The sequence below is a fragment of the Panthera uncia genome, assembly GCF_023721935.1.
Source record: "Panthera uncia isolate 11264 chromosome A3 unlocalized genomic scaffold, Puncia_PCG_1.0 HiC_scaffold_11, whole genome shotgun sequence".
NCBI classification, from domain to species: Eukaryota; Metazoa; Chordata; class Mammalia; order Carnivora; family Felidae; genus Panthera; species Panthera uncia.
Window position 1 is genome coordinate 37,729,593 of NW_026057578.1, and position 22,128 is coordinate 37,751,720.

At 41.0% G+C, this 22,128-nt stretch overlaps 1 protein-coding gene and 1 long non-coding RNA gene across 2 annotated transcripts in view; one reads left to right on the plus strand and one right to left on the minus strand.

Annotated features, from left to right (window-relative positions):
* The first annotated feature begins 981 nt into the window (after positions 1-981).
* Positions 982-22,128, plus strand: part of SPTLC3 (serine palmitoyltransferase long chain base subunit 3) — a 131,076-nt gene continuing 109,929 nt past the window's right edge. Inside the window, exon 1 of the mRNA XM_049651143.1 lies at positions 982-1,530. Coding sequence (XP_049507100.1) covers positions 1,414-1,530 — 117 coding nt within the window. The 5' untranslated portion in view covers positions 982-1,413. The remainder of the gene's footprint in view (positions 1,531-22,128) is intronic.
* Positions 10,848-15,668, minus strand: LOC125936825 (uncharacterized). Its single transcript, XR_007462143.1, has 3 exons — positions 15,597-15,668; positions 14,208-14,274; positions 10,848-11,520 (listed from the first exon to the last, which is right to left on the minus strand). It is a non-coding gene; the product is annotated as an uncharacterized LOC125936825 (long non-coding RNA).

The following is a 22,128-nucleotide window of genomic DNA, read 5'->3' on the forward strand; positions in this document are numbered from 1 at the left end:
GGACTGGGAAACGAACCCAGTCCTAGAGAGCTGAGAACCAAGAAATGAGGCTCTAACAACAGGGACCATTTCTGGTTTTTGTTTTTTGCTTGTGTGTGTCTTTGTTTTTGTCCATTGATCCAATAAATGGCTCATTTTTGTTTTTTGTTTTTTCCTAAGTGCCTGATGTTAAAGAAGTCTCCATTCAGGGCAACCATGACAGTGGGCTTGAGGACCGAACAGGCTGTAAATGATTGACACTGTCCACCAAACTACAATGCCATTTGATGGTAGGAGAAAACAGCCCTCTAGTAACTAAAGCATCGAGACAATAAGAGTTAATGAGTAAACCAGAGGTGTAGCAGGACTGTGGCACTGCATTCACCATCTGCCCTACAACACCTGTGTCAGTAACAAACCCAGGCCACACTTTTATTTTCCTGCTGCCCCCTCAGCCACTGGCCCACTGAAAATGTTTTGTCTCTTTGTACACGTGAAGAAATGAGGCAAAAAGAGGGCAAATGGCTCTCCTGAAGTCACATGGTAAAGTAACACAGCCTTAACCAGAAACCAAATATTCTGTCTCCCAGATTCGTGTCACTGGAATTCTGGATGAGCCAATACCCCTCGTGTCATCACTGGCTTTAACATCAGACGGGTTCTGAACATTATTATTATTTTTGCCATTTTGTATCATGTATTATTGTGTGCCACATCACACAAAACTTACCATCTTAACCGTTTTGAAGTGTAAAGTTCAGTGGCATTAAGTACATTCACACTGTTGTGCAACCATCACCGCCATCCATGGAACCAGCTAAAAACCTCAGTGCTAGTGAAACAGTAACTTCCCATTCTCCTCTCCTTCTTGCTAGCCCAGGCAACCACTACTGAGTGTTGTTTTGGGGGGGGGGGAATGTTGACCTTGAGCTTGGTCTACAACCAAAAGTTGTAATTAGATGCAGGAGGGAGGGGTGGGGGTAGACGTAAATTCGAAACTGACTGCACACAGGAGACCTTGACTGTGCTGTGTGTGTGTGTGTGTGTGTGTGTGTGTCTTTAAAAGATGCTCCACCCCCTCAGCCAGCCTCCTCGCAGTTGCCTCTGGGTTTTGCAGTTTCCAGATTTCCTCAGCTCCCCCCCCCCCCAAGGAGCCAGCATGGACAATCTCCTTTCTAGTTTCAAAAGCAGGTTTGTTGTCCTGAAGGTCACATTCTGAGCGGAGGAGGAGTGTAAAGGTAACCACTTGTTTTTTGTTTCAAAGATCTGCCCCAAAGATAGGCTGTTGCTCTTCTTCTGGAAAGCCTGATCGGTAGGATTCCTTCAGGGACTCAGCCCAAAGTGCTTCCTCTCTCATTCCCTCACCAACTTCAAAACTAAAGCTTGCCTAGAACCTCTGGACGAAAACCGGCTGGATTCCATCATTTCACACAAATGGCTAATCCTGGAGGTGGTGCTGTCTGCAATGGGAATCTGCACAATCACAGGAAACAGAGCGACAGCCTGCAAAGTGGAAACTGCACGAAAAATGGAATAGTGAAAGAAGCCCAGGTAAGAGGCGATCCCTCCCCTTTTCCTCTGAAGGACTTGAACTTGCCCAGGCGCGGTGAAGCCCTCCTGACTCAATGGCCTTTTTACAAAGTGTTTTGACACTTCAGCTAACTTCAAATGCCTGGCTACGGGGAAAGTTTAGGTGGGGACGAAGGGGAGAAGCTCTTTCTGTAGGAGAGAGGACCCAAGAGCCGTAAACTCCCTAAAATACAAACACACCTCCTAGACTCCTGCTTTCCGGGAGCACATCTTAGGGGGCAGAGTTCCCAGAGCTCAGACTCCTCAGCTGAGTTTCAGTCCACCCAACAGTCACAGTGTGCTACGTTCCTCTGGCTTCAGCAGGAAGAGGGGAGTGACAGTAAATGTGCTGAGGTGACGTGGTGTGGGTGGCATTTTCCCCCAGTACATGAGAAATGCCTCTCTGGCTGAAAGGCGAATTCTTTTTGGTGTTTAGTGGAGCATTGTCATGGCTTACAGCTTGGTTTGGGGCCAGAGTCCTTCTTTGAAAGAACATCACAGGCATTCCTTTCTGAGACACTTCAGAAAGTGTGGCTTATTGTTGCTCACTGCACACAGGAACAAAACAGGCATTTCATTGTTTTCCCATTTGATACTTTTTTTTTTCTGTTTTTGGCTCTTGCTCTGACAGAATGTTTGATGGGGATGTTACTGAGGAGGAAGACGAACTTAAGAAAATGTTGTCAGCACATTCAAAGAGGGAGCCTAGGTATATAAGGTACCTGTGAAAAGGCATCTTTCCTTCCTTCTCTGCTAAAGCAGCTAGGGGTGAGCTCACCTGCATCAGGAGCAAATTAGCATAGCCAAACAGGTGCCTTCACTCTTAGGAAATGTGGAGCTGGGCGGGGAACCCCTGCTGTCCTGCATTACACATCCATCCCCTAGGAACCAGCATCCACCCAGGGAAAAGGTCAGATTGTTCTAAGATCACAGGACAGGAAAAGCAGGCTGGGGGCCAGTCCACCTCTCAGTGAATTAAATTCATGCTTCCAGTTGAAAGACATGGATGGGGAGGGGCACTCTGGAGCCTGGAGCATGTGTGAAAAGGCAGTGGTCCCAAAATGTGTCCCCCTCTTAACAATAGGCATTACCCTCGGCTTTGAAGTGTCCACCAAAAACCTCAGGTCTGGTCTCTCTCAGCTGAGTATCTGAAACCTACTGCAATGTGAAGAGAAAACATTCAATTCCTATCTTTCCCATGAGGACAGTCATGATAGTATCCGCCATTTATTTGTCAGTAAGTGTTGATTCAGACTACTAACCACCCAAGACGCTCTACACTCCTGACATGCCGGGAACACTGGCCGCAAACCTACTTACACTCTCAGCCAGTATGACCCTGAGGGCTCTCATTTGGCAGAAAGGCCTTCAAAGCCCTTCTTCTGTCTCTTTACTTTCTCTTGGTTTTGTAACTACCCTTCTAGTGTCTGAGGTTAGAAACTTAACTCAATGGTTACATTCACTCTTAAGTTAGGATGAAACTCAAGATCCCAAGGATTCATTATTAAACCGTCCTGTAAGACTGAAAATATCCTCGGACATCAAGGCCTCTCTTAGGAAATATGAGGGCTGCTCTTGTCTCTTCTAACAGCTCATTCTGAAGAGCCATCCAGAACCTGTTGGTTCAGATATATTTAGGTGTTACTAAATTGAAATTGGCTTCCACTGAGAGTCTCAGTTATGACTTGAAGAATATTTTCCAGAAAGAATAAACCCTGCTGAGATTTTGGTGTAGTAAAGCAGACAAAGGCCTGTTTTCCCCTCGAGGGGGATGAAGTCATCTTTACTACATGATCTTTAGTCTCTAGTTTTAGTACATTTTGCTTTGGAAGGCTTTAACCAACTGGATCTTAGCCAAAAACCTTGCCAGTTGACAAGAGTAATTCATAAAGGCTTATAGATATCCTGGGCCAGTGGTTTTCCCAACATGTTCTGCCAAGCATAAGGTCCTAGGAAGCGGGATCCAAGATATTATCATCTTCCAAGATCCCCTCACCCTTTCTCTTCTTGCTTCTTTGCAATCATACAGCAATACCTCTGTTTCTTTTATGTATCGTGGGACTCTATAAGACTCTGAACAAAGGGTCCTTTGGCATAAAAAAGCATATTGAAATCACTGTGAGGCACTCTCTCAAGAACCCTCCTGCTCTTTGCTCCAGTGTAGCATGGCTTTGCCAGCCTCACAATGGAGTGCAGCTCACTACCGCAACCTCAAGACTAGCAAGGGAGCAGACACCTGTCTAGAAAACTTCTAGAGTTCCTTTCTGGAGGTTTTTTGGAGCTTGGCCCTATTTTGTGTTGTCTTCTCTTTAAATCTCGTATGTCCTGAGGGTGCACTGATCCTTGGTTTTCATCCCTGATTAAGTCCATTTATTCGTTCACTTATAATATGTCATCCTACCCCTTACTTCTGACAGATGGATCCTCAGTCAGTCACAGAGGATTTGTTCTCCCTCCTCATGACTGTTTCCATCTAAATGACGGGAGGGCCCTTAATATCTTAATCCAAACTTGATATTTCCTATCAGCTTACTTAATTCCCATGTAATCAATTGGGGATTACTCTTCACATAATTGCTCTTTCATCCTCACTCATTATCCCTGATCTGGTCATACATGCATATTAAAAAAAAAAAAAAAAGCCTGGAGCTGGAGGGGTAGTCTTTGTGTCTTCATTGTTCTCAATATTGCATTGCCTCCGAGTTATCTTTTCATGGGATGGGGTCTTCATTTTCCTCTGTTACACTGATCCAGTAGGATAAGGAAAAGTGTTGAACTTTTCCCTAATCATTCCTTTCCTGGAAAAAAAAAAAAAAAACCCTGAGATTAGAGTTATTCTAATTGAGTGAGCTCTTAACCTGGAATGCTGTACTTAACAAAGTGTACTATAGAAAGCCCTAAGAGGCAGCCAACACTCCACTGTCTATTCATTCATGCACTGATATTTATTAAGAATCTGTTGTTCTTGGGACATATAAAGATATAAAAAGTTATATTTTAGATATTAGGAGGAAGCATATATTAAAATTGAGCAAGGAATAACATTAAGTTAAATGATGGTACAGGACAGGAGCTGTCACAAAATAACTATGATTTGAGGACAAATGAGTGGTGCAGATATTAAATGCCAGAAGTTCAGAGAGGAGGAAGAAAATAACATGTATCACTGGTGTGTTACATACCAGGACTCAGCTAAACACTTTATGTAGCGATCTCCCATACCCTCATTACAGCCTTATGAAGTGGGAGTATCATGCCCAGTTTACAGATGAGGAAACGTGAGAGATTAAAGAGCTTGTGCAGAATCACAAGCGGCACAGCCAGGATTTGAACCCAAATTCATGTTGCTCCAAAGCCAGTTCCCTTTCCGCCACATTCTAGGAAACCCCAGGTTGGGGTGGTCAGTGATGGCTTTGCAGAGCAGGGAGGACTCACACTGAATCTGGAGACATTTGAAATGGCAGAGCAAATGGGGGGTTTCTTCCTGGGGACGGGATGAGGAAAAGAAGGGGGAGGAGCTCCAGAGACGAATACAAGCATTGCTAGGTGAAGGGCATGGAAGCATGGGTCATAAATCATTCCAGGAAGGAAGGGGGAAAGAGCAAAGGCTATGAGGCATGACAGAGTGTGGAACATGTGAGAAACTCCTCTCAATTTGGCGAGGCTTCAGCATAAGAGGGAGAGGGAGTGCCATGCCCAGGCAGTACTCAGTAAACACTACGTGAAGGGAAAAGATGAAGCGGATTCATGGAAATCCTGCCTAGGTCTAAAACCATTGAATCTGAGCCTTCTGTCCTCCCCACCTTTTCATATCCTCCTGCAGCCCACAATGTGTTGGTACATCTGCTTTTCTGTTACAGTAAACTTCTTCCGGAGAGTGAGAACCATGATGTACAGTTTAATTGCACAGAGTGATAACTGCCTGACAGGCCCTCATAAATACTTGTGACTGTGGGGCCCATCTAGGCTGCATATGGATTGAAACAGAGGTCAATAATCTCACCAATTATTAGAAGAATTCTAATACACATTTTGGTGGTCCCTTGCAATTGCTCTGAATTTTCATCCACTCTTGTCTTCCACAATCATTCTCTAGAACCTTTTGTTTTTTGGTACTCATTTCCTTTAAAAAATCTCCAGTGACAAGGTTTCTCTGTGATCTCCTTAAGAAGCCTCATTTTTTCCTAGGCTCGCCATTGTAAAGCATTCCCATAGGTCAGGTGTCACCGCTATTAAGATGAAAATTGTCTCCATTTATAGTAGCTCACAAATGTGACAGACAAGTAAATAAGTAATTATGGTATTTAATGACAAGTTCTATAATAGATATTGTAGTTTTTCCATTGCTGTCTAACAATTACCCCAAAATTCAATCATTTTAAACAACTGATGTTGATTTCTGTGGGCTAGGAATTCAGGCAAGGCTTGGTAGGAATGGCTGTCTGGGCTCCATATGGTGTTTAATGAGCATTCAATATGGACCCACTGAGACCATGATACTGACTGTTGTCTGGGACATCTTGTGTCTCCTTCACAAGGATAATCTCTCCATGTGATCTCTCAGTATCTACAGAGTAGCTCAAGCTTCTTTACATGAAGGCTGGCTTCCAAGAGAATGAAAATGGAAACGGCAAGTCCTTGTAAGGCTTAGGCTCATTTTTGCCACATTCTGTTGTCAAAGTTAGTCACAAGGCCAGTCCAGATGAAAGGGGAAGGGAAATGGGGTCTGCTTCTTAATGGGGTGAGCTTGCAAAAGGTTGTGGATACTGGAGGAATTTTTGTGACCATCTTTGGAAACAGTGTGTCAGAGCAGAGGTATATGATCCATATTTGGGAGTACAGGGGAGGGGGCATCTGACCCAGGATAGGAAGTCAAAGAAGCCACTCTTGGACTGACTCCTAAAGGCAGAGTAGCCAGGAACACAGTCATGAAAAGGCATTCTAACAAAGGGAAATGGTCTTAAAAAGATACAAAACATCAAGACAAACATCAAGATGTGTTTGGTCTTGGGAGGCTGGGTTAATGGGACTAAGTTTAGGATGTTTAATGGAGATAAGCAGTACTAAGCCTGTAAAAGTAGGCAGAATAAGATCATAAAATATCTTTGTCTTAATTTACATGCTCTAAGAAACAGACTCAGGCATAAGGATTTGAGTGCAAGTAATTTATTTTATTTGAGAGGTGAACCCAGGAATTAGGGGAATGGTTAAGTGAGACACAGAAGACAAGGAAGAAAATACATTCATGAACAGGTTACCACTGTGGGCAACTAGGGCTCAGATTTGGGAGGACAACTCAGTGATGATGTAGAATATGCCTTGAAGTTGCCCCAACTAAGTCACAAGAAAAAGAGGTATATATCAGTGAAGTCCTGTCCATCATCAGTTGAGGGATGCTCGGAGGAACATTAACCACAGAGCACTTCTAGCCTGAGTACATATGACCAGAGAAAGCCCTCAAACTGAGGTATAGGTGCTTGCAGGAAGAAATCATCAGAATGCAAGAGATAGAGCAACAAAAGTGTATAGCCATATATATTTGTAATGAGGCAGTTTTGAGAAGAAAATTGGCTTGATCAGATGTGGTTTTCTCAGGCTGTGTAGGTTTTATATCTGGTGACTTCTAGAACAGGGCTTATGGATTATCTTCAGCCTAATCATAAAAGACTAGATTATGCTCTTAAGCAACATAAACAGAACCTCCTACTGTGGCTGGCAGTAGAGAAAACAAAAGATGTATGTCATGGCATGGTCATCAGCTCACAAGTATCAGCTCTAGCTTTGGAAACTCTAGGTTTGTCTAATTTTAGAATCCAAGTCCTTAGTCCACACTGCCTCTCTAACCGCAAGACATTAATAGAAATGGGATTCATACATCCTTCTACAGCAAAAGCTAATTTACCTCAGTCTTGACAGGCAAGATCAATGTGAGTTAAAGGTATTATGGATTGTTTTGCTTGTTTGCTTTTATTGTTCTTAATGAATATATGAGCTTATCACCAAATGGCACCAAACTGTCATATACCAGAGCTTTCAATATGCAACATAATCCACTCATGGATACACTACATCAATGACCCACCCCACCCCCATACTTCACTTTAAACAACTCTGATTTTAAAGAAAATCAATCCATGTGACTCTGAGTAATATGGACTCAGACTGAACCCCAGATGGAGCCTTGGAATAATTTGATATTCAGAAGCTTTCTTCCAGGACACATGGCCACCTTGAATAGGTGCTAATAGTGACATATTGGACATGTGATGTGATAGATGGAGGATAGTTACAAATTCTTTGGGATATTTCTCATTGAGAGGTTTGAGTCTGGGCTACACCTAATGACTTACTTGGCCAATAGCATGAGACAGAGGGGATAATCTGGAACTTCTGAGACTAAGTTACAAGAAGCCTCTGGCTTGATCTCAGTCTTCTTGGAATACTTGCTCTTGGAACCCAGCCACCATGCTTGGAGGAAGCCCAAGCAGCCCCAAAGAGAAGCCCAAGTAGAGAGAAACCAAGTATCCTTGTCGTGCCCCTGGCTAAGATGTGGCACAGGCTTGTCTACTGTGTGAGTAACATATGTTGGAAGTGGGTCCTCTAGCCCTGGTGTCTATCTACTCCTATTGATACCTCATGCAGTAGTGATGTGTTGAGCTGAGCCCTGCCCAAATTATAGATTCCTGAGCAAACATACAAGGTTTTAACTGTGGTTTGTTAAGCAGCAGTAGATAAATGAACACGTGAATATTCTATTTCTTAAAATGCCCAGAAAAATCACTCTGCAATCTCACTTAGTAACCATTTGCAAAAGTACTGGCATATTGCCTTTTGAGGGAAGAGCTTGTCTGGGCCATCCATTGCATTTAATCTGTGGCAAAGATGACTTTCCCTAAACTGTACACTTTTGTTTGGCTTGTGTTTTGAAATAATGGCTGTATGCTTTAAGATCAGTGTCTCGCTGGCATAGCCAAATACCAAATACAATAAACTCAAATATCACCAATGCAAAAGCACAATCATTTGAATGCTGCCAAATCTGGAGTGTAATTATTTAACCTGAGGAGGCCTGTAATTTACTGCATTATCTACAAAGAAAGAGCTGACTCAGAGGAGCATGTGTGCTCAGGTGCAGATATTTTTATTAATTAAAATAATACATGTTTTTAATTAAGTATATTTAATATCGGCCATATAAAATTAATTTTGTCTATTTGTTAAGGTGTCCTAGAAAAACTCTCCCTTTGGAAATACTACTAGCGATAGATTGATATTAACCTAATTTCTTGCAAAGAATCAACTACATTTATTTTTAAATACACTTAATCTTTTCACTAAGTATTGTCACATTTGTCTCAGTAGGCCTGAACTAATGTAGTTTTTTTGGAATTCTAAAGTATACCAACCTATAAGTTCATGTGAGAAGGAGCTGTTGCCACTAAATTAGAAACAAATTTGAAATTTAGATTAACCATTTAAAAAACAACACTATAAGCATAGCTCTGAGAAGTATTCAGAATTGTTCCCAATCTACATCACATAGCCAATCTGAATCCTGCTGCCTCAAGAGTTTCAAAAGAAGCTGGAAATCCAAATGGGCTGGGGAGAGGTGCCTGGCGGGGTGGGGGTGCTGGTGGGATCTGCTGATTTTTAAATATTGGCATCTAATCTAAAAATTCAAATAGCATGGATTTAAAGGAAACATTGCTACCAGCCACAAATCTATAACCTCGGAACTATAAGCAAATAGGACGATAAAAATAAGAGGTCATTAATTGAGTGATATTTTCTCATATATATTCAGGAAAATGGCTCAGGGAATTTGGCTTTTCTTAACTTAGACTATATATTTTTAAAAAGCAACAGAGGAATCTCACATCTTCATTTTCCTGAGTTGTTAACACTTGGTCCTGCGATGTGCAAGTTTGAGGAACAATTATGACCAACCACATATACTTGATTTTCCTGACCAAATATTATGTACCAGGGTGTCCGTCAAAATGTCAGAGAACTGACAATATTTTACTGGTCAAATCTCATTCCTCAGGCTTCATAGGAAGTGACCCACAAACCTTTTGTTAGACAATGCAATCATAAGGCCTGGTCACCATTAGTGTTCTCTAGATATGACATAACTGGGCCTTCAAAAGTTGCCCAAGAAAAGGATTGAGTGAAAATCATGATTATCCTCATAAATACAAGTTATACCTGATGGTCTTTCTCTGCCATGTGGGGCTTAGCCTTTTGGAAGTCAAGGATCCTTTTGAGAAGCTGATAGATACTTCCTGTGGAGAAACAAATATGTCCATAGTCCCAAAGTTTTCCAGGTAGAGAATTCATGCCTTCCCTGACTTTCTCAAATCTCCAGGTTAAGAACCTCAGCCTGGAGTGCCTTTGTTAATTAGGCTATATCTGCCCTCACAACCCAACCAGAATAACCAGCAAATCAACCTCTCCAGGGAAGACAGGGTAATGAATTCACAAGTTGATTCACCAAAGAGAGAAAAACACATGTAATCCAAAGCCACTCAGGTGACAAGCCCCCACACGTGTTATTTATTTACTTAGAAAATTTATATTAGAATTTTGCAAGTTACTCTACAGCGCATTCATACTTTTTTACTAGAAAACCATTTTTAAATCCTCCCTAAAAACCTTGAGCAAAACTTAACTTGAAGTTAGAAAGATCTTTCTTTTCTGGTGGCTTTTCACCAGGATTTCCCAGGAAACCACTTCAGGAAGAATGATAGCAGAAAGACCGAGAGCTTCAACATCAGATAGAATTGGGTTTGAGTCCCAGCTCTGACCCTTACTAGCTGTACCACATTGGGCGGCTTCACGTCCCTGATCCATACCCCACAAGGCAATGGTGAGGATTAAATGAGATAGCATATGTAAGTCTCCCCTTAACTATCAGATATACAATAGATACTCAATAAATGATAGCTATCATCTATTGAAGTTAGCCTGCAGCCACCTCTTTCTCCTCTACTGCTATTATAAGAATGTTCAATACAATGCCTGGCATATTATAGGTGCTCAATAAATGATAGTCTTAAACCCTCAAATTCCATCATCCAATGGTGGCTTCTCAGGACCCATTTTACTTGGCCTGTCAGCAGCATTTGACCCAAGTAATCAGCCCCTCCTCCTTAAAGCACATTCTTCTTGGCTTCTACAATACAATACTCCTATATCACTAATTATTCCTTTCTAGTTTCCATTCCTGGATTCTCTTTATCTCCTTGACCTTTAAGCAATGGAGTGACCCAAGGCTCAGTTCTTCCACCCCTTCTCTTTTCTGACTACATTTCTTTCACAATGATCTGATCTTGTCTTATGATTGTGTATGTGTGTGTATCTATGTCATTTCCAACCACCGACTTTCCACTTGGATCATCAAAAGGCATCTCCAACTTACCATGTCCAAAACTGAGTTCCTGAGACTTCCACCCTCCACCTTCAAACCTGTTCCCTTATAGTCTTTCCCATCCCAGTAAATGGTAACTCTTCCCTTCCAGTGGTTAAAACCCAAAACCCTAGCATCACTCATGACTTTTCTCTTTTACTTGCCATTCAATCAGTCAGCAAATACATGATCCGACTTCTACAATATATCCAGAATCTACTTCTTACCTCTCCACAGCAACTACCCTAGTTCAGCCACCATTATTTCTTACCCAGATTGTTGTAGGAGGCTCATCTCTTCTCTCTGTGCCCCAGTTATCTATTGTTGCATAATCATCCATCCCAACACATAGTGACATTAAACAATAGTCATTTTATTATACTCATGGATTCTACTGGTCAAGAATTCAGAAATTATACAATGGGACATCTGTTTCCTGTTCCATGATGTCTGGGCCCTCAGTTGGGATGACTCTACTGACTGGATCTGGAATAGCTGGGCCAGAAGGATTTGTCTCCAACATGGCTTCTTCACTCCCATGTCTGACATTTGGGCTGGAATGGCTGAAAAAAAGGACAAGAAGGAATTGCCAATGTGGTCTCACTGGCAGGGAGGGCTTTAAGAGTGTTTTGTAGTAAATGGAGTAGAAATCTCATGGCCTTTTATAACCTAGCTTCAGAATTCGGTTTCACTACCACCCTACTCGATAGGTTGAAATAGTCACAAGCAAGCCCACCTGGTCCAAGGGACCCCCCTCCCCAACCAATTCTCAATGGGAAGAATATCAAAGAATTCATGGACATATTTTAAAACTACCATAGTCTGCTTCTGCCTCTCCCTTCTCTTCTACTACCACCAGCAAGACTGTTCTCAATAGAGCAGCCAGAGGGGTCTTGTTGAAATGAAATCCAGAGATGTCACTCTTCTGCCCAATCCTTTCCATGGCTCAAATTTTACTCTAAAATAAAAGCCAAAATCCTTAAAATGACGATAAGAGCCTATGGCTTGGTTGTCTCTGACTCACCTCATGCTTCTTTTCCCTGTACTTAATCTTTTCCAGCCACACTGGAGCAAACAGGCCATGCATCTTCCCATGTGGAACATTCACACCTCCTCTCCCGTATGCACTTCCCAGATGTCCACATGCCTGCACCTTCCCTACCCTCAAGTCCTCACTCAAATGTTACCTTCTTTGTGAGATGTAAGCTCACAACTCTATCTAAAAAATTGCAAACCTTGGGGCGCCTGGGTGGCTCAGTCGGTTAAGCGTCTGACTTCAGCTCAGGTCACGATCTCGCGGTCCGTGAGTTCGAGCCCTGCGTCGGGCTCTGGGCTGATGGCTCAGAGCCTGGAGCCTGTTTCAGATTCTGTGTATTCCTCTCTCTCTGTCCCTCCCCCATTCATGCTCTGTCTCTCTCTGTCTCAAAAATAAAAATAAACTTTAAAAAAAATAAAAAATAAATAAAATTGCAAACCTTCTCACCTCCTCCCTTCCCTTCCTGATTGTTTTCTTTAGTCCTTAACACTGTCCACACACACACACACACGCACACATACATGCATGCATGGCCTGCGCACAGACGTACATACTAACTGATTTCCTGTCTCTTGTCTGCCTCAACATCTAGAATGTAAACACCATGTGGACAGAGATTTCTGTCTTATTCGTAACTAAACCTCCAGCACCTAGATCAGAGCCTGTAGGTGCTCAAAGATATTTGTGGAATGAGTAAAGACCACCTATTTGTGCTAATCTACTGTTAGTAAGAACTCTCATTTCAGCTTATTTTGTTTGTTATTTAAATTGCCTTTGCTGTTCATATGCCTAGTTCTTTAAAAGATGGGGAAAGCCCCACTTATGTGACACACAGGCTTCTTTGTAAATTTCAAAGTGTAAACCTCTTACTAATTAATTTACAGGTTTCCTAACCTTTGATGGAGAACATGACTACCATTTACTGTTCTCTTTTTGAAAATCACCGAATCACTAGATTATTTTATGTGACCAGGTAGCTACATGCTTTTATACTGATTTCCGGATATTACATATACACTGAGCCTGGGGTCAGGGAGCATGCTTTAAGCAAGTGGAATTTTTTGAAGGAAATGAAAACAGAAACTAAGTATTATTGACCCATCCTGATGATTCTTGCTACCTCTTAGGAGGAGATGAAATTTACCTGGGTTAGAGAGAAAATGACAAATACCTCAGGGTGTATAAGCCTGTCATCTGGTTTTAATAAAACTCTGCATTCTTAGAGTTGAATGTCAAAAACAATCAGTATAATCTGTTCTCCCACTAATGTCCCTGTATATGAGATGACTTTTTAAATTTCATTTAACAAACTTTTCCATCACACTACATGCTAAGAACCTTACAAATACCTTATGAGTCTAATACTCTTACTCTATCCCATTTTTTTAGATGAGTCAACTGATCATACAAAAATTAAGTGAACTTGCCTAAGATTAAACTTTTAGTTAGTAGTGCAGACTGGCCCCAGGTGCTTTTTTCACTAGAAAAATAATTGCCTTTTTCTCAAATGTCTTATTGTGAATATTTATAAAATCACATAAAAATTAAAAGAGTTCTACTATAAATACTCACATACCTACCACCTAGATTCTATAATTAACATTTTACTATATTTGTTTATTACATGACTATACATCAATCCATCCATCTATCAATTCTTAAGTTTTATGCATTTCAAAGAAAGATGTAAAATCAGTACACTTCATCCCAAACCCTTTTGCATGCATACCATGTGGCTTCAATATTTGTCTATAGCTATTTCCCCCTCTTCTTTGAGATAAAATCTATATACTATGAAATGCACAAATCTAAATTACACCACTTAGTGAATTTTGACCTACACTACCTTTTGATTGTTTTTATTAGAAAACGTTTCATAATATAGTTTTGACTGTGGAAAGATGTTATAAAACTGTCCCTTTAACATTGGTGAGTTTAATCTCTGGATAAAATATAACCAAAGTAGATGAGAATCCATCCACCTGGTATGCAGCACGCAAAGGAAAATTGCAAGGGTGCTTTGGCCATGAAGGAAGATGGGTGATTTATTGGTGTGGTGTCACCCGGTATAACAAGGAGCTAATGCTCAAAAACGCCAAACTCCTCTCTGGCTTACAAGTCAGGGTTCTTAAGGGCAAAATTTGGGGCAGGGGTCTTCTGAGAAGGTGGACGTCTTTGACCCGAGGCCCATGAAGTCATGGTAACAGATGTTACCTAGTTGTTTCTGATGCCCCTCTGTCTGGTCACATGGAGGTCTGTTCCCTCTTAAAAGACGTGGAATCTGAAACAAACAAAAAAACAAACAAAAAACCAACTTTCTTCTTTGTGTTGGATATTCCATTAGGTATATCTTATGCCTCTTTGTTCAGGATAGTGCTGCCTGTATGTGCTCAAACTAACTACTTGAACATGCATAAGCTATTGTGGGGTTGTATTTCTATATGTTCCTTTGAATGATAAAGAAGCATTCCTGTCTCTTGGGTCTGGGTCTACATGTTCCCTAACCAGTCCATTCATGTGTGGGCACAATATCACCCCTATGTTCATTCCTCCAGTTGAACTACCAAGATGGATGCTGGCTTAAAAAAGAAGTGAGTAATGTGTAAATTGGCATCTCATTAATTAAAGGAAAGGCTAACAGAAGGCTGTCTAGAGAAACTCCCCTGTTGTACATACACAGAGAATTCCAAAGGTATCAAGAGCAATTTTCTGTTTTTGACCTTAGTATAATCCGTCTGGCAGAAAGAGAATTTAGTTTAGAAATTCCTACAATTCCACTCCATCCTTTGTCTTATTATAGATGGAGGAATGAAGGTCAACAAAGCTAAGTGATTACCTCCAAAGTCACACCAATGTGAGGACCCTGCCCACCACACACTGTTAAACAAATACAGACCACAGTATTTGATGACTCTGAGTGGTATCTGCTATTTCAAATTCTCTAGCCTCCATCTTAAAATCGATATTACAAAATTGCGTTTGTCTCATGTAGGAAGTAAAGGTGTCTCCTTTCCTGTTTTCCAAAATAAAAGCACACTTAGAAAGCTTCTTTTTTTGCAGATATCTGAGAACACCATGTCAGAGAAATCAATATTAACTAGAGTGAATGACTGCTACCACACATGAGGTTTATGCTTTTCGGCCCTACATGTGTTTATGCTTTTGAAATAGTATTGTGAGTCCTCACAATAGGCTTTCAAATTTCACATATAAGGATTCAAGGTTTGAAGAGATCAGACAATCACTCACTTGTCTAGTAAGTAGTGGAACCAGGATCGTCTGATTCCTAACATCACATAACCTGTTGCCACACCCCACAGCCTGGCTGCCCTAATAAGCTGAATCATCACATAGAGATTGGGAGTAGGGCTTCCCATTGGCACTGTGTAGGCTTGAATTCCAGCTTCATGTTCATAGATCTGTGACCTTGGACAAGTGGCATGATCCCTCTGTGCCTCAGTTTCCCCATCTGGAAATGAGGTCCAATTGCCCACAGTAGTAAATGGCTTGACAGCACACTCTTCACTGGTTTCCTTCCCTTCACTGTCCCATCCCCCTCTCTACCAGTGCTTCCTGAGGTCACCTTCTAAATAAGCAACTTACATTTGAATCCTTTACTCAGGGTCTGCTTCAGGGGAACCTGAAATTAAGACAATGATTTCTTAAAAACTTAGCCAATTCTTTGTCTTTTTAACCTTCAGCTACCCAGATCCTTATCACTGTACAATCATCTGTATCCAAGATCTTATTGGACCCTCACATCAATGCTGTGAAGTAGACAGAATGACTGTTACTGGCCCACTATAGGGATGAAAACACAAGGGCTCAGAAAAATAATGAGACCAAAGCCACATGGATGATGAGGACAGAGCTGAACAACAGTCCCAGACATTCTGACCTGAAAGTTCAAGAATGTCTCAAAGGACTGATCCAGCCCTAATATAGTGCATACAACTCCATCAACTGCTCCTTGCAGGAACACGTGGGAAATGAAAAAAATCAGGGCATATGTCCTTCAGTAGTTTAATTCACAAGAAAAAAAGTGCTGTAAACTTTGGGAGCCACTTTTAATACATTTTTTTAAGAAGTCCATGAAATTCTAAAATCCTTGAAAAAATGTTAATTTCTACCTTAGATATCCATAGTTGGGCAGCAAAGTGATTTTACATGGTACATCAGCACAACTTCCTATAAATCTTTCTTTTAAAATCATTTCCTTTGTCTTCACATCTTTATGTTATATAGCATGTGTATTCTTCAAAAGTACCTCCTTCTGAGCCCTTTATCAACCTCAACTTCATTTTCAAGCATTTCATACCATGAGCACTTTCTTCTAGTCTAGTTGTGTCTTAGTTCCTTTTCTGAGTTTGTCCAAGGCAATGACACTGACACAGTAGGAGCTCTTGGGCTCTTTACATGGCATGTTTCTCAGTTACCTACTTGATAATTATTCTTAAAGAAACTAGGCTCCAGATCGTCTCAAACACTTGAATAATAATAGAAGAACTGATCTCAGATCTTAGAGAAGCATGTTATCTCGTTTTCTAGATCTTATTGACACATTTCTCAATAGGCTACTGACACTCAAATAAGTGTCATCACTTGACCAAGACCTCAAAATGGCCAATCCAGAGCAAGACACACCTCTGTCCACTTCCAGTTTCTAGCACCTCTACACAACACTGCGTTTCACATCATAGAACCAAAAACAAACTCCATAGAAGCTCTTGGCACTAACACCTTTTGCCAACTCTTGCAAATAATTTGGGGCACCAGGGAAAATCCCACAACTGATGTAGCTCAGGATTTGGTTTGTTAGTTTATGCAAGAGGTTCTGGCATTTTCTTTAAGGGGCCATGCTTGCCATTGGTCAATTCTTTTCCTTTCTTTTTTTAAAAAGTAAACTCTATGCCCAACATGGGGTTCAAACTCATGACCCCAAGATTAATTGCATGCTCTCCAGACTGAGCCAGCCAGGTGCCCCACCACTGATCAGTCCTTAGCAAGATCACTGAATCAGTAGCCTACAGACTGAAAACAGAACTACTCCACATGGTGGTCTGAGAAAATGACTTAAAGTCTGAAAAAAATCAGGTCATGAACACAGTGGGTTTTTATTGTTGTTGTTGTTGTTGTTGTTATTGTTGTTAAGTGTAAATGATCTTTATACCAACCAAAGGACTCAGGCCTCACACCAATTCACTACTTAGGGCTCAGAAACTATGATATGGCTAAAAATGCCTGAATCTACTTAATTAGTTGATTCAAGAGTACAGATAAAAACTAGCCAAGATTAGCCTTGCTCTTGGGGAAGTTACTTTTTTCTACATTATATGTCACATGGTAAGAAAAATTAATCAGGTAATTATAGCTATGACCATGGCTATTATCAGATTTTTTTAAAACAATGAAATAAATTGCTTATGACACCATATTCTTGGTGAATTTATTGTTTGGATACAGGATACTTACTTTTCCACAGAGCAAAAGGTTTTCATGGAAACTAAAATGGTATGTGCTATCTTCAATGGAAACAAAAGATTTCAGCCAGGAAATCCATATACTTTCAACTAACCATTATCTCTTTAAGGACACATTCTGTCTTCAAAGACAAGCAAAAGGTAAACCGTGTTATAGGTTCCAGACTGCTCTTGACATGCATAAAATGTGTGGTTTTATAGGGTGACAGGCAAAGAAAGGGAGGAGAAAAGCAAGGAGAATAGGTATGTGTAACCATGAACCAAATACTAATAAACACATAGAGAAGGAACAGCAACTGAATCCTTAGCAAGTTTTTTTCTTTCTAGATGACAGGGCCTTCTGCTTCTTCATGGTGCTGAATGTCAGGCACAGTTTGGTCTAGCTTCACAGGACAGGAAGTTTTGGGTGCAGTTCAAATATGTAGTTCAGCATCACTGAGGTACAAAAGAAAAAAATAGATTCAGTTTGCTTCAAAGAGAAAAACCATTGTTTGTAATCCAAGTTCAGTCCACTGAGCTCAGCCAAATGACTCCCAGAACCACACTTTGTGCCCTTCCAAAAGCCCCACCCTTGTTATAACTCACCTATGAGTCACTGGGTGCCTGGCATGGTAAAGAAATACCACAGTGTACACCTCACCTGGTGTCAAAGCACAACCTGTGTTGTTGGTTCATTCCCATGCAGTTGAAGTGACTCTTTCCTTTTTGGTTTTTGATAAATTCAAAATTTCAAAATCAACTGAGTAAGTTTGCTTCATTAAATCTTCCATGCTGGATGTGGGAAAGACTTTAAAATTACCAACCACATGACCACAAATCTCTGTGAATCACTGAATGTGGGTGCTCCTAAAGATCCATTCTTCACCCAGCTTCCAAGGGCCCTTTGGAAAACACATATCTGATCAGGTTCTTTTTTTTTTTTTTAATGTTTTATTTTAGTTTTGAGAGAGACAGACAGACAGAGCATGAGTGGAGGAGAGGCAGAGAGGGAGACACAGAATCTGAAGCAGGCTCCAGGCTCTGAGCTGTCAGCACAGAGCCTGACACAGGGCTCAAACCCACGAACCATGAGATCATGACCTGAGCCAAAGTCGGATGCTTAACTGACTGAGCCACCCAGGTGCCCCTGATCAGGTTCTTAAGCCATGGGTTTTCTTCAACTCCTCAGTGGCTACCTTGTTAGGATCAAGGCTGCAGTGCTAAACTCTGTTTTTGAGCTCTACATAACCTCCCTGGGCAATTCATTCGTTCATTCATTCATTCATCAAATATTTATTGGATATCTACTACATATCAGATGTCATTCTAGGCACTGGTGTGCTAGCAGCAGACACAATGGATAGAGTTCCCCTCCCAGAAATGATGGTTACCCATGCCTGTCCCCTCACTGTGCTCTCTATGCCTGCCAAACACACCCCACCCCCCAGTTCTTCAGGCCCTTTCTTCTGCTGGGAAAATGGTGCCTGGTAAACTCCAACTGATTATTCAGATCTCATTTTAAACACTGTATTCTTTAGGAAGGCCTTTCTTTTTTCCCTGAACTAGGTCAGATCCCTAGTCTGTCCATGCCACAGCACTCATTTATTCAGCATTTCCCTTTTGGTAAGTATTTGTTCTGTATTGATATTTCCATCTAGACCAGGGGTTCCCAAAGTTTTCTATAAAGGGCCAGATAGTAAATATTTTTCAGCTCTGTGGGCCATGCAGTCTCTGTCACAACTACTTAAGTCTGCCGTTATGGTATGAAAGCAGCCATAGACAATATATAAACAAATGGGTATAGCTGTGTTCCAATAAAACTTTATTTATAAAAGTAGTTGGTGGGCCCGATATGACCTATAGGCCACAACTGGCCAATCTCTGAACAACCGAATTTCTTTTGGTGATGGAAATGTTGTATATCTGCTCCCTTCCATAAGGTAGCCATTAGCCACATGGAACATTTGAAATGTGACTAGTGCAACTTAGGATCTAAATCTCTAAATTTATTTAATTGTAATTATTTAATTTTAAATGTAAATAGCCATGTGTGGCTAGAGATTATTGTATTGGACAGCACACATATAGACCATGAGGTCAGGGGGGCTGTGACCCTTTTGGTCACCACGATGTCACCTGAACCTAGCACAGCAGCATTTGTTGAATGAATGAATGAACAAATGTATAAGTATGGGATGACTTATCAGACTCCCTTTTTGCTTTTTCCCACTGCTACACACTTGATTAGATGCTGCTACTGAATACTTCTTTCTTTCTAGTCCTGAAATATTATGTTTTTCTATGCATATTTTATTTCCCCATTAGCCTGTGAACTCTATGAAGATGGGCTATAAGAGAGACTCCCTGAATGGTACTCCAAGTACAGGTACATGCACATGGTAGCAGCCTTCCCACAGAGTGTTTGCAGCTACTGGTACTTACCTGGAAAGATAAAGGATTCAGTCCTATAGCTATTTTATTTCTGAAATATGTTCCAAAGATCCTGTATCAAAGGTCTAACTTCAAGCTTTTCTTCTTCAATCTTGCTATTGTAAAGTTGAAAAATTCAACTTTGCCCTGACCTGTCCTGCCTTATAACCTTGGGGGAATTGCTTAATTTCCCCATAATTGCTGTATGTCTCTATTATTAAGTAAAGATAATTTTAATTCTACTACAGTTAACCACCACCTCCCTCTTAAGAATATCATGTAAATAAATAAGATCATGGCCACAAAATCTTTGAGCACCTCAGAAAGAGGCACTCTTCTTACATGACACATAACTGATCAAGAAGATAATAGATGGTAGTGATTCTCAGTGATATTAAATCACTGGTACATTGTTTTTTTGGTTTATCAGGATAACTTAATAAAAGCTCTGTGTTCTTCAAGTAAGCCAGCTGGTTGTAAATAGTATCAGAAGAATGCAATCACTGCAGTTTGGTGAAGAATAGCCATTTTGTTCCTAGTTAAATTATGTCAAATTGACTTTAGAGCCTCCTCTCCAGCTGTCATCCCAGGTTAGATATGGGGATCCTCCAAGTTTTTCTGCGTTGTGTTCCTCCTGCAGTTCTGATAAACAGGCATCCCAGTGAAGGCACACCTTTCTTTCACTGCTATCTGAAACAGAAAGTCTAGGTTACCTTGCCATAGAAGGATCATTCAATTCCAGTGGGTGCCATATATCTCATCTCTAAGTAGGTAACACATGAGGTCCAGCCAGAGGTCTGTGCAAGATTCTATTCCTCTCATTTCCACCCACCAGCAAATGCCCATGCTAGTCCTCCTATCCCAGAAGGCCTTCCTCTCCTCTCCCAGCTTAGTGCTCTCGGTCTTAGTGCTCTCGGTCTCTCTTTCTTTTGCTCTCTCTCTCATTTCACTCATCTCTACAGCAGATATTCACTGGGCACTCTGCTAGGGACTCTTTACACCCCTCCAAGCAATCCTCCCTTTTCTTTGAGCCCTTCATTTCCCAATCTGGGTGTACCTTCTGGAAGCCTATGGCTGTCTTCATGAGCTGCCCTGACTGACAGGCTACCTTCTCAGGTGGTGAAAGAGAAAAGTCAAGACAATGGAAAACAAACTTAACCTCACAAGAACGGAACTTGTTCATTGCTAGAAAAAAGGATCGGAGTAGTTAATATATAAAAATCTTATCCCCTGAAAAAGTTCCATGTTTATAATCTTGTCTCTCTGACTTCTGTGGTCACTGAAGCCTAAATCAGGTAACATCCTTTTTCCCATCATGTACTGCCTAACATACAGAGATGCTCAATAAATCAAGAATTGAATCTTTGACTCAGTGAATTTTCTGGCATAAGCTTCCCCAGATTTAAATTTGAATTTTAGTCAGTCCAGATGGGTCCTGATACACACGTTTCCTCAGGGGGTGACTCAGTTCTTAGACTTCTTTCAAATACATCTAAGCAAGGGTTGGAAACAACAACAACAACAAAATTTAAAAGAATTCCTATAGTATAAGACTAGATGTCATAATAAATGAGCCACCAATTCTCAATGACATAACCTAATAGAAGTTTATTTCTCATTTGTAGTAAGTCTAATTGATAGTGATATGAAACTGGAGGAGGAGGAGGTTGTGAGGACTCTGCCCACGTAGTTATTCAGAGAACCAGGCTAACAAAAGTTCTGCAATCTTCAATATGTGGCTTCAGGGTCACTTTGGCTATCACCATTCAGAGGGCAGTAGGGGAAAGAGAAAGACCATGGACCATGAGATAGACTTTTTTATGGGCCAAGCATGGAAGTGCCATTTCACATTGGCCATCACTCAGTCACATGGGGGTGGGATATGAGAAATGTAGCCCAGCTGGGAGGAAGAGGAAAGAGAAATGGGTTTGGTGAACAGCCAGCCTTTGCCACACTGGACAAACAACGGGGTTAAAATATTTGAAATATTTGAAAGGCCTGAGTGCAAGATAATGAAAGCTATTGTTTTTGCAAGTGATCCTTTATTTTCTGTCCTTTTATTAAATGACTTCTCTTTTAAAAATATTATTGTAATATGACGGAGTGAGTATAATGACAGTGTTATGCAGTGAGTACATCGATGCTGGATCTTTTTACAAAGTGAAACAGCCAGAGCTGGGACTCAAACTTTGGACAAAGGGTATATATGTATGTGGAGTGGAGATAAGGGAGAGTGGCAGCAGAGG